General features: G+C 45.0%; 1 protein-coding gene across 4 annotated transcripts in view; it reads left to right on the top strand.

The window, feature by feature from the left end:
- The first annotated feature begins 4,446 nt into the window (after positions 1-4,446).
- The window catches only part of MYO15A (myosin XVA), a 115,763-nt gene continuing 106,927 nt past the window's right edge, over positions 4,447-13,282 (top strand). For all 4 annotated transcript variants that reach the window (XM_082199565.1, XM_082199564.1, XM_082199566.1 and 1 more), the window contains exon 1: positions 4,447-5,472. In XM_082199565.1, coding sequence (XP_082055691.1) covers positions 5,056-5,472 — 417 coding nt within the window. In that variant the 5' untranslated portion in view covers positions 4,447-5,055. The remainder of the gene's footprint in view (positions 5,473-13,282) is intronic.

Here is a 13,282-nt window from a genome sequence, read left to right as displayed (position 1 = left end):
ATAATTAATGGCCAAAGGCCTGGCAAAAAGGATATGTTTGTGGCTGGTGCTGAAAGCTATGTAATGAGGGCAAAGGGTGAGCCTCCCTGGGGAGAGCATTCCACAAGCAAGGGGCCATCACCAAAAAGCTCTGGTCTCATGTTTCCACCCTCTAGGTCTCCCATGTAGGGGGCATATTGAGAAGGGCCTCAGACGATGGTTGCAGGGTTTGGGTAGGATCATACGGGAAGAAGTTTCTACCAGTTGGGTTCCCTTCAGATAAACTCCCATCCAGCCAACACCAGGTTGACAAGGCTTCTGTAGTTGCAAGATTCTGACGCTAAGCAGGCGCCCAGACTAGACCTCAAAAAAAAGCTTGCAGCTGTCTTGTTACAGTCAACCTTTCCAGTGGTAAGTGGGAATTTGTTCAGACTGTGAAGTCTTAACACGCCCAGGTTTATTTTTCTTTATTTTCATTACATTTCATATCACGAGTTTCCTCCGGAAAGCTCCAACTGGTGTGCGTGACTTTCTCCGTTCTATCCTCTTAACAACCCTTCGCGGTAGGCTAACCTGAGAGCTAGTGACCGGCTGGCTCAGCGAGCGTTGATATCTCGCTTGATTTTCATGAAGAAAGATGCTACGCCTTCTCTTGCAGAAGTCTGAGAAGACTTCTGTGTACACGCACACTACTTCTTCCCGAGTTGCTGATAGCTTGCAAATAATCCCCGGCCCCCAGTAGAAGAGAGCCGTTTCTTCCCCTCCCAGGCACAGGTGAGAAGAATAGGAGTCATCAAATATGCATGGGCCCACTGTAGCCGGCAAGAGCCTCGCAGCAAACATGGCGCTTTAGGCTCAGGAGAAGCATCACCTCACCGTCAGCAGGCGCCAGCTGGAAGCTCAGCTTCCCCCAGGTTTGGGGGGACAGTGAGGGCGTCCCTGCTGCAAAGGATGTCTCCAGGGTGCAGCTGCAGTACGAGTGGAGCTGCTGCTGTTCCGGCCCAGGTGAGCGACTCGAGGGGGTTATTAAATTGTGTCATCCAATCCATTTTTCACAGCAATGGGTCACTTTGCTAATGGAGGTGGGGCTCCGTCTTCTCGTTCGCTCCCAGCTTTTCTGATGCTCCAGGGCTTATGTTTAATTTCTAATGTTCTAGCTAGCTAGCCGCTCCTCCGAGAAGCTCAAAGCGGCTTGCAAGTCCTTCCAATTTGCCCTTGCTCTGTTTTAGCTCTGCACCAACTCTGCGAGGGAGGTTGAGGGAGCAGGGGTCTGGGTGAGGATTTGGAGCTGAGGCTGGGTGCAATGTACCGTTTACTCCAGTTTCAGTGAAGCTCCCGCAGCTTCTATTTGAGGCGGGGTGCACGTGACTTCAGCCACAATCCGTAAGTTCCCTGTACTTGCTTCGGAAATACTCCTGGGCGATGCATTTTTCCTCAAACCGTTTAGTTTTAAAATGTAAGCCACAGCATAGGTATTCCTCGCCCCCTTTGACCTCTGCAACAACCTTGCTTGGTAGCTTAGGCTGAGAGGATGTGACCAGCCCGAGATCGGCCGTGAATGACGATTTGAACCTGGGTCTCTGGGGTCAAAGTCCATAACTTTAATTGCTATACCACACTGGCTTGTAGCAAAAGCATATCTGTTTCTCCAGAGTTTTCTGCAGAGATCTGTAGATCCCCTGAGCCCAGGCAGTTCCCAAAATAGCTTGACCTGGCAGCTGTTCTTACAGCTCAGGTGTCACAAGTAGAAGATCCTGCTGAATTGTGTGCTTCTTTCCAGTGTGATCTACACAGGGTTCTGGGATCCATAGATCTTCCTCAGTAGGACGTCTCCTAAGTGCAACTAGCTCATCACAAAAGGGCATTGCCAATCTTACCTCGAAAACTATTGTGACATTGTTTTGCTCAGCAGAGGCTGATATGTGGCCTTCTGGACTCTCACTAGCAATATTTCCATTTTTACTATTTCTTGAAGAATTTCAGAATGGAATCATAGAATTGTATAGCTGATGTTAAGCCAGAATCTCCTTTCTTGTAACTTGAAGCTACTGGTTCGGGTCCTAACCCCCAAGCGGGAGAAAACAAACTTGATCCCTCTTCCCTATGACAGCCCTTGAGATATTTGAAGGTGGCTTTGCTTATTGTTTTAAAAAGTCCCACTGAGTTCAAAGAGTCCTACTGAATCCTAATGAGTTCAGTGGGGCTTTCATTACCTAGAACAGCTTTTCTGAAATAATACATTCCTGGAGCTGGTTCAAATGGGGGGGGGGAGAGAGAGAGAGAGAGACACCACATGGACATACGAGCAAGGAGGGAACTTTAAATTAAAAGATACAACTTGCAAAAAAATCTCAATAGTTCTTTGCCAGTCTGCACTGAACAAAACGGTACTGGTGTTGCATTTTACCGCCAAAAAAATATGATAAAAATTAACGGCATAAATTCACCACTAATTGGGCCTCGAGAAAGATGGAAAGAAACAAAGATTTAGCAACAGCTAAAAAGCGAGTGATTAAAAAGATGGCCATTCCAGAGAAAGGGCCAGTCTTGGCACCACATTGGGGTGCTAAATCATCACCTCCTTCCCCAGTTTATGGGGACTGTCATCTCCAGCCTAGATGTTGTCCGGATGTGAAGTTCCATAATGAACCCAAGCAATTTGGCAACTCAATCTATATTTCTTAACTAGAGCAGGAGTGGGGGTATCTCCCAGGCCCTGGGGGCCAAATGTGGTCCTCTGGGGATCTCTATCTGGTCCTCAGAACTGCCCCCAGCCCCTACCCCTCACCGGCCCAGTTTCACACCCTAAGTGGTCTTTGCCTGGCTGGAATGTGTCCTTGAGCTCACGAGAATGGCCCTTGCTCATCTGGGAAGAGTATGATCCGTTGTCCCAGTATGTATAGAAACTAAAAAGATAAAAGAGTTCACATTCATTGCTCCCCGCCCCCCACACCTTTGCCTCTGGTTCTGCTCTAGCATATGGCCCCCAGGTGGTTCCCCTGAAGAGAATGTGGCCCTCAAGATGGGAAAAAAGGTCCCCCACCCCTGTAACTTGAGGAGTCGGGCAGGTTCTGTGGGTGGGGGACATGGCAGGTCGCGGTGGGCTTGTTTGGCCAAAAACAGAGTGATTTGTGGGGCAGTAGGGATATTGAAAGGACGAGCAGTTGTCAAAATAAAAAAATTCCTTCCAGTGGCACCTTAAAGACCAACTAAGTTAGTTCTTGGTATGAGCTTTCGTGTGCATGCACACTTCTTCAGATACACTGAAATTGCAACTCATTACCAAACTTAAAACCATGGAGAGACCTGGTCTGAACAAAGACATTGGATTCTTATCTCATTATACATGACTAAGCCATTTCTCACCTTCTCACCCCTTGCCTTTTCCTGTAAGACCTATTGCAGTCGTTAAGAGTCGTCAACAGGCTCATCTCAGCTATCTGCCAATCTCCCATTCCCACCACCCTTCTGAGTAATACCCCTCCCTACCTTCTCACTATATAGAAGGGTCTGGCAACTTCTGTTTCAGTGTATCTGAAGAAGTGTGCATGCACACGAAAGCTCATACCAAGAACTAACTTAGTTGGTCTTTAAGGTGCCACTGGAAGGAATTTTTTTATTTTGACTATGGCAGACCAACACGGCTACCTATCTGTAACCAGTTGTCCAAAGGCTCTGCAGGGTGCTTGGTACTGTATCTACTTGGGAGCTTCATCCCTGTCACTAGGTGTGGCGGCCATTCCCTTATTGCGCAGAATGCCTATTCTGAGGAGAAAAAAAACCATGGCAACGGGCCTAGTCAGCCTGGCTTGCGTCAGTCGGTATGCATGGTGTGTGCCGAGATCTTCGCTTGCAACTTTTCTCCCTCTTGAATTTCGATATAAAACGAAGAAATAAACAATTTAACACGAGAGCAGCAAAACCCACTGAAAGGGGCCGAGTAGTGTTTTGTTTTGGTTTTTTGTTTTGTTTTGTTTTTTTTTAAAAGATATTTATTAAAGGTTTTAAACAATAAAATCACCAAACATCGAAAATACCATCACCAAGATACAACAAACAAAAAGAAAACAGAGAAAAACAAAAAGATAAAAAACATAGAATAAAAAGAATGCAATGAAATCCACTGTCTATCATCATATTTCCATAACCTTTTGGACTTCCTCACATCTCCCTTTCCTGCATTCCCAGTTATAAAATTATAAGCAGCAATTTATCACCTTGTTTCAGTTCTTATTTTGTAATTTTCAGATATTATGTCTCCAACTTTAGATATTTTTATCAAATACTTGAATACTTAATTTAAACATAATGTTACTCCAAATTTCATCTTTTTCTTAAACATCACATATTCTCATATTTCTTTCAACTAGATTGCTGATGCCATGTTGTTTTCTATCCTGCATCCTTAACATTCATACAGTTGATAATGTTTTTGTAGATAGTCCTTAAACTTTTTCCAGTCCAAGTAGTGTTTTGGGTACAGCTCAACCATTCTTCGAGCTACTACGTTTTATCCTGGGAAGACGATATTGTTCTTTTAGTTGGTTGGTTGTAAGACTCTTTGGGTCGCCTTGGGCAAAATTAAAGCTGTTACGATAAATTAGTGTTGCCGTATTTTGAAGAGCGAGAAAGAGAACTCGTTTGCCGGCTTCTGCTTTTAACTAATGGATCGCTATGACGGCTCTACCCGTGAAAAAGAGGGCATGTGGCGATGCTGAAATAAATAATTTTAAAACTGGTTTAAAAACAACCTATTATAAGGAGGGTCCTAAAAGCAGACACCTCAGGTGTCCAAAGCCAGGGCAAAAAAGTGTGCCATCAGTAATTGCCAGAAGCTGTGTAGCAAAGGTGCCAGGCCTCTGTGGGGACTTAAACTGCATAGGGGCCACCACAGAGAAGGCCCTTTCCTAGGCCTCCACAGATGAGCCTCTGAGGTGGAGGAACTACCAAGAGGGGCCCCCCTGTTGACCTCAGCACCTGAGGGGTCTGTGGGGAAGGAGGTTGTATTTTGGGTATTTCAAGCCGGATTTCTGGCCACTCTAACTCGGCGGCAGGCAGGCATCTGTACAAGAAGTGATGGCAAAGGGGACCGAGAGGGATTTCTTCCAACCCTGTCAGGCTGCCTCATTGTCTCCCATTATTTACTGCTTGAGAGCTGGCACTGGCTGCGCCTGCCCGGCAGGGATTGAAGGGGAAGCAACAGTTGTCAAGACAGTCTCGGAGAGCAGCCATTGTTTTTCCAAGTGGGTCGGGGGACAGACGGCACTCGATGCCGGTAGGCAGCATTGGACATCTTTAGCCCCCCCACCGCTCCCCGCTCAGTTCAGACAAGGGGACTCAGGATGCTTAATGCAAGCTGCAATTTCTCCACCTGCCGACTCCGGGCTGGCGACTGGGTGGCACCAGCTCTCCAGGAGACGCCATGTTTTTAGGACTTTTGAGGCTTCAACTCCCAGATTTTCGGTTGTGTCCGGATGGCAGGCTTTCCAAAAGGTAAGCCATGCAAGGAGGACGGTCCCTCGCTCCCTGCTCCATATTTCTATTAGTTACACACACACACACACACACACACACACACACACACACACACAAACATACACACAGCTTTTTTCCCTAAAAAAATGTTTAGGGGTACTCTCATTTTGACTCAATAAAACCACCATTTTATAGTTCAAATCGGGGAAAACAAATACAGCAAATGGACAATAGTACAAAGATTTGCAAAATGTTTTGGGGTATGCGTACCCCCAGGAAAAAAAGCACTCTCTGTGTGTAACACTTTTCAGTGAGTGGTAGGCAACTAACTTTTACTCAGACCAAGACCCACTGAAATTAATGAGCATGATAGGCCCATTGATTTCAGTAGGCTTACTCTGAGGAAACCTCAGTTGAATACCGCTCAATATATTACAGAAGTACCTCAGGTTAAGAACTTAATTCGTTCAGGAGGTCTGTTCTTAACCTGAAAAAGTTCTTAACCTGAAGCACCACTTTAGCTAATGGGGCCTCCCGCTGCTGCCGCACGATTTCTGTTCTCATCCTGAAGCAAAGTTCTTAACCCGAGGTAATATTTCTGGGTTAGTGGAGTCTGTAACCTGAAGCGTATGTAACCCGAGGTACCACTGTATAACCAAAAAGTATATAGCGATAGATGGATGAGCACAGGATGCTGCGGTCTACCGAGTCAGACCGCAAAGCCATCTAGTTGAGTTTTGTTGACAATTGTTGCCTGCAGCAGCTTTCCAGGATTTCAGGCAGGATTCGCTCCTGGCCCCTGGACTGTTCTTTGAGTCTGAAAATGCCTCTGTTGGCACCTCTTCACCACTCTGTTTATTGCTACTATATCAGGGGTGCCAACAAGAATAAAATATTGGGGGGCCCAGGTAAGCCCCACCCTGCATAATGGGTCACATGATGCGGCGCGCCCCCACCCACCCATTTGAATGACAATGCCTATCAATGGGGGATGGCCCCCTCAAATATTTTATTGGCTCCTCTGCTAAGGTTACCAGATTTTTTTCAATGAATCCAGGGACAATTTTCAATTTCCTACTAAATAGATGGATTTTGTCCAGGGACTGATTTGTAAATCCGGGGACTGTCTTTGGGAAACGGGGACGTCTGGTAACCTTCTATGCTCCTGTTTCTTTCTGTACTGTATTTAAAATGTTTCTTAACCACCCTTCATCAGAAGATTCCAGGGCACTAGATACAAAAAGTGTGAATCAAAATAAATTCATGCACCATACAAATTCAGTTGAAAACCAGCAAATAAACATAAGAATGAGATGAAACTAAGCCGCCCAGAGTGGCTGGGGCAACCCAGTTACATGGGCGGCATACAAATATTACTATTATTATTATTGTTAACCAAGTAAATTAAAACTGGAAGAGGGGAAAGACAATTGCAAAAATAATAAAATAGTGTGTAATCTCATCTGCGGAGCTGGATTTATTAGCTAGCACTGTGCAGAGACTAAGTTGCTAGATCGGGAAATTTGAATCTTCAGTGGACAAGCTACAAAAACAGCTGTTTTTCAGCCGTGATCCGCTCCACACTATGGAATCATAAAATCACAGAACCATAGAATTGTAGAGTTGGAAGGGATCACGAGGGTCATCTAGCCCAACCCACTGTAAGGCAGGAATCTTTTTGTCCAATGTGGGGCTTGAACTCAGCCCTGAGATCAAGAGTCTCGTGTTCTACCAGTTGAGCAATTGATCTCAGCTGCCTCATTTTGGGATAGCCTGTGTTTTATGAAATGTTGTGTTTCATTATTTAAAAGTGTGCTGCTTCTTCACCCATTCTTCACCCTCCTAGAGGTAAAAAATGGACAAGATGAAAAAAATACATCTGGGTAGCAAAGTACATCTATGCGTTCTCAGGAAACGCATTTCACAGACACTAGATGTCACTCCTTACTTTAGCCACTCAGGGCCAAACTGAAGGAGATGTTAAACAAGTCTTTGTAATTAGAGAACACCTTTTAATTTTAAATTTAAAAAATGTGTATAGGAGTTCTTTCCAGGAAGGCTGATAATCACTGCGATTGCAGAAGGCAGAGAGGGGAGTTTAACCCTTTCCTCCTCTGCCACAGTGCTGATGAAACTTGCTCCTTTGAAGCCACTCTTTGCATTTGTTGTTGTTTAGTTGTTTAGTCATGTCCGACTCTTCGTGACGCCATGGACCAGAGCACGCCATTCCATTGCCTCCCGCAGTTTGGTCAAACTCATGCTGTCCGCTTCGAGAACACTGTCCAACCATCTCATCCTCTGTCGTCCCCTTCTCCTTGTGCCCTCCATCTTTCCCAGCATCAGGGTATTTTCCAGGGAGTCTTCTCTTCTCATGAGGTGGCCAAAGAATAGGAGCCTCAGCTTTGGGATCTGTCTTTCCAGTGAGCACTCAGGGCTGATTTCCTTCAGGATGGATAGGTTTGATCTTTTTGCAGCCCATGGGACTCTCAAGAGTCTCCTCCAGCACCACAATTCAAAAGCATTAATTCTTCGATGATCAGCCTTTTTTTATGGTCCAGCTCTCACTTCCATACATCACTACTGGGAAACTCTTTGCATTAGGTAGGGGAAAACCCCCCTACCCACTAAGCAAAGGTGGAAAGGGTTAAACCCCCTACCTGTCAGTTGCAGTCCTGATAATTGCAGGGCCCCTGCCCACTGACTGCTTCTTGCATTTTTAAAAAAAAACATGCACACTAAATGCAAAGACACATTTAACATGACGGGTAGTTTGGTTTTAACACAGGTGTCCCCCAAAAGACAAAAATGGGTGTGATGATTTTCCAGACACAGAAATTGGAACTGCCGATTGTAAACAGAAACACCTGGTGTAGCTGTGGGAACATAGTAACTCGCCTTATCACTGAGTCAGAGAGTTTGCCTACCTAGCCCACTATTCTCTGCAAACAGACTGGCAGTGGCTATCCCAAGTTTTTGAGGTAAGGGACGTTCCCATCCCTACCTGAAGATGCTGGGGACTGAAGCTGGGACCTTCTCTATGCAAGGCAGAGGCTCTCCCACTGCGCTTACGGCCCTATAAATGTTGCATAGAAGCAGTGGAAAACAAGGGGCTGATTTCCTCCGCAAGTAAATTTCCGAGGGCTGCATGCTGATTGCCTTAAGGGCCAGAGGCGAGGCAACTTTACCTTTGCACAGCAGATGACATTTGAGCCTTGCAGAATCCAGAGGTTTCTGTTTCTGCACCCATGGATCTCTCTCCGTCTTCGGCCCAGGCAAGCGAGAGGTATTATCACAGGGCAAGGGCACACTCCAGTCAGACAAAACCAGTAGAGGAGGGTGTGAGGAAATGCTAAAGAGGGCTGTGTTCCCTGGTGAGAGTTGAAAGGGCCAGATAGAGATGCCTGGAGGGCCACATTCACCCACCCCTGCTGTACTGTGTGTATTCTTCCCCCCTTCTTTCTTTTGATACACCAAAAAAGAAAAGAAAAACAATACAAGAAATACAAACCAAACCATAATATGGACTTTATTAATTACAAATCAATAAAACAAAAAGCGGTCCTTGGACTATAGACCCGACCTCCCGTCCATTCCTTATTTCAATTATCTATTGTTTGTTACCAATACACGTTTTTGTCTTAAATTGACTAATTAACTAATTATTGATTTATCTTAAGGTCTTCAGATCTTTCTTAAATCTACTACTAAAGTTATTCAAACGCTGCAACAGAGTTTAAACTACTGTAATTGTAGTTATATTCTAGTATGTTAATTATAATTTATAATTTATAAATTATAAATTATGTAGCTCTAAAACCCCATGGTTTTTTTGGTGGTTGGTTTTAGCGGATGTGTAAACTTTTATTCTTTATTACATATTGTTTTCAAATTTTAGGTTGCAGGTGGGCTTTCTGGTAGAGGGGTGGTGCGAGTCTGCCATTCTTTTTCCTCCTAATTTTATTGTTTTCAGAATCATCGCATATGTGTACCCGGGGGCGGAGGAAGGGGGTGCAGTGTGGGTGGGCTGCCCTGGGTGTCACCACTGAGAGGGGTGACAGAATATCCGGGACAGTTGATTGATATGATGTATGTATGTATGCATCTGTCCTGTTGAGGCAGTCTTGATGGAATGGCTGCCCTTAGGTAACAGCTGAGCAGAGAGGGGGCCTGATGGAGCTGATAGAGAGAGCTCCTCACCCTCGTTACTGGAAGTAAAGGTAGCCCATACCCAACCCAGCCCAGCCCAGCCAACCCAACCCAACCCAGTTTTCCCTGGAGACCCCCACAAAGTATGTTACGAAAGCCTGTCTTCCAGGACCTACACCACAACTTATAAGAGTATCCATCTGTAAAATGTTCTTCTTATGTGATCTACAACAGTATAAATGGTTGGAACCGATACAGTGGTACCTTGGGTTAAGTACTTAATTCGTTCCTGAGGTTCGTTCTTAACCTGAAACTGTTCTTAACCTGAAGCACCACTTTAGCTAATGGGGCCTCCTGCTGCTGCCGCGCTGCTGGAGCATGATTTCTCTTCTCATCCTGAAGCAAAGTTCTTAACCCGAGGTACTATTTCTCAGTTAGCGGAGTCTGTAACCTGAAGCGTATGTAACCCGAGGTACCACTGCATTTGGCTTTCAGGAGTATTTGTGAATGAAACAAGCTCTGCCATTCTCCAGCAATTGTCTCTTTGCTCTTTGTTCCTCTTGCCAGCCTCGATTTGTGCGCCAGCTTTTCTGTAAGGGCAATAGGCTAGGCTCTCTTGTATTCAAGTATTCAAGTTTGTGCCTTCTAAGATCTTCCATGGTGTGGCTTACAACCATATGTGCTGCCACTAGGAGAAATCCAATGAGTGGTTTGGACATTGCCTTTCTAAAGGTCATTATAAATCCACTCCAAGGTCTGGTGGTAAAGCCCAAATTACGCAGTAACAAAAGGCAGGAATACTTCCTTTCACCAGCCGTGGTGTGTAATTGTACCCAACATCCCTCACTTTATCGTGCTGCTTTGCTACCTCCTTCTCAGCGTCTTTCCCGGACTCCTTGCTGCTATAAGATGCCCTGGGGTGGTTTGAGGAGGAGATAAGGTGTCAAATAGCAGAGACCTTTTTCCAATACACTGCATGTATCATACACACATGCACATTCTGTAGGTATGTGTTAGAGAGTTTTGCTTTAAAGAACAGAATGGGCAGGTCTTTGGCTCAATAAGGCTGCATTTTTCAGAATCTGAATAAAGATTCCTCTCCCCTTGCTGCAAAGAAGGCTTCGTTTTTGGTTCTGGACTGTGCGAATGCTTTTTTTAAAAAAACACACACATGTTTTTTATTGATTTTCAAATTTTAACAATTATATAGTACCATAACATAACAGCCATTATCTCATTTGCTGTACCAAGCATACAACTTCCCTCTGTCCTTTTTCTGGTTTGTTTCTGTTACATTTTATTTTGCACATTTGTAACATCTCCATCCTATATTTATCTTAACTTGTCTTAGCACTCTCTTTTATCTTAGATAGAATGTTAATTCTTCTCATGAGGTGAGTCTTATCTCAGTCCTGCTAGTGTCTTTATATGTGTGCAATAAGTCTCTAAATATAGTATAAATTTTGAGGGACGCGGGTGGCGCTGTGCGTTAAACCACAGAGCCTAGGGCTTGCAAATTAGAAGGTCGGCAGTTTGAATCCCTGTGACAGGGTGAGCTCCTGTTGCTCGGTCCCTGCTCCTGCCAACCTAGCAGTTTGAAAGCACGAAGTGCAAGTAGATAAATAGGTACCGCTCCGGCAGGAAGGTAAACGGCATTTCCGTGCACTGCTCTGGTTCGCCAGAAGCGGCTTAGTCATGCTGGCCACACGACCCGGAAGCAGTACACCGGCTCCCTCGGCCAATAAAGTGAAATGAGTGCCACAACCCCAGAGTCGGCCATGACTGGACCTAATGGTCAGGGGTCCCTTTACCTTTACTATAGTATAAATTTAGTCCATTCTTTCTGGAATGCTTGGTCACACTGGTTCCAGATCTGTCCAGTCAGCCTTGCCATTTCCGCATATTCCATAACTTTTGTCTGCCATTCTTCTATTGTTGGAAGTTCCTGCTGTTTCCATTTTTGGGCTAGCAAAATTCCTGCCGCCATTGTAGCGTACATAAACAATTTCTGGTCTATTTTTGGTATTTCCTCTCCAACCATTCCTAGTAGAAATGCTTCAGGTCTCTTTAGAAAGGTGTACCTGAACATTCTTTTTAACTCATTATATATATTATTCCAAAAGACTTTGACCTTGTCGCAGTGGACCGTGTGAATGCTTAATGCTGCAATCTATTATTCAGCGTTCTGGGCTTTAACCTCTAAAGCTTAAAATGAGTGTGAGGGACCTGTGTCTCTCCAGATATTGTTAGCCTCCAACACTCAACACCCCAACTCATTGGCCATGCTGCCTGTGAATGGCAGTGCCCCTATTTTCCAGGGACAGTCCCAGATTTATGGAAACCTTCCAGGTTTCTGATTTGATCCCAGAATGTCCCGCTTTTCCTTAGGACGTCCCTATGTTCATTAGAGAAATGTTGGAGGGTATGCTCCATCTACTTCCCCCATAGTTTTATATACCTCTAGAGAAAAGGCATTTAAGCAGAGACAATAAACAAGAAGCCCCAAACATCACAATGTTTTCTCCCTGTGTAGTTGCTCCATCCCTTGCAAGAAAAGGGGCTTTTTCATTTAGAGAAAAGGTGAGCAAGAAGGGCAGATCCACACTATACATTTCAAGCTTATTCAGCATACATTTCAAACTTGGAAAGCAGACAGCATATCTGCTAAATAAGTCTTCTGGGGAAACAACCTTGTCAGTGGCTAAATTTCTTTTCCTGGCACTCAAGTGTCAGAAACGTATAACTGAATGCTTTGACGTGGGTTATCTGTGAGAGGTCTAGTACTGTGGCCCTACCTTACTTATGTACCCCCTATGATGTTATAGTTTTTAATTATTGTGTAATGTTCTAACTCTGACTATCGGTCGAATAAAGAAATTGATGATGACATTTCAAACTTTCCCCAAAGTACCCTGGGAACTGTGGTTTGTTACGGGTGCTGGGGGTTGTAGCCGTTTGAGGAATAAATCCCAGCCCCCTGGGTCCTTTCGGGTGAGTCATGTGTTTGAAATGTGTTTCGGATGTGCTTGAAATGTATAGTGTGGATCTGGCCTAAGAGGGGACATGATAGACGTGTCATACCTGTTGGCTGCAGTTGGATGAGGTTGAAAAAATGAAAAGAGTAGGGTTGGGGTTCTGGGTTTCCATTCTCTTCCCCAGTCCTTGCCCAACCTGGTGCCTTCTAGATATTCCTAGACTCCAGTGCTCATCATCCCTAACCTTGGGCTTTGCTGCCCAGGGCTGATCGGAGGTGGGTCCAGCAATATCTGCAGGGCACCAGATTGGGCAAGGCTGCTTTAAAAAAAAGAGCTTTATTTCTCCTTTGGAAGGATGTCTCCGTGGGGAGATGGAGCTGCCCAGTTACATTATTCATATGTATGTGAGCCCAGGAAGATACAGTTACATTCCAGCCTCTCAGTCAGTGACTATACCTTGACTTTTTAACTCCCGGCACCCTGTAGAAAACAGCAAATTGAAAAATCTCCTGACCGGCAGGTTGTTGTGGAAGCCTGGAGAGGGGCTCTGAGGACAATTTCCCCTGCAGAACGATAAGGAGAAAGACTTCTGCAAGATAAGCCTTGGAAGCAACCTCTGCCGTAGCCAGATCCTGCGTTAGTTCTTAACTTTCTTGGGGCGAATTAAAGAGGTCAACGTCACAGCATCCGAAGCATAGGAAAAAAAC

This window comes from Podarcis vaucheri (genome assembly GCF_965113315.1).
Source record: "Podarcis vaucheri genome assembly, chromosome: 14".
NCBI lineage: Eukaryota > Metazoa > Chordata > Lepidosauria > Squamata > Lacertidae > Podarcis > Podarcis vaucheri.
The sequence above is the reverse complement of the archived record's forward strand: the minus strand, read 5'-3'. Positions and strand labels throughout refer to the sequence as shown.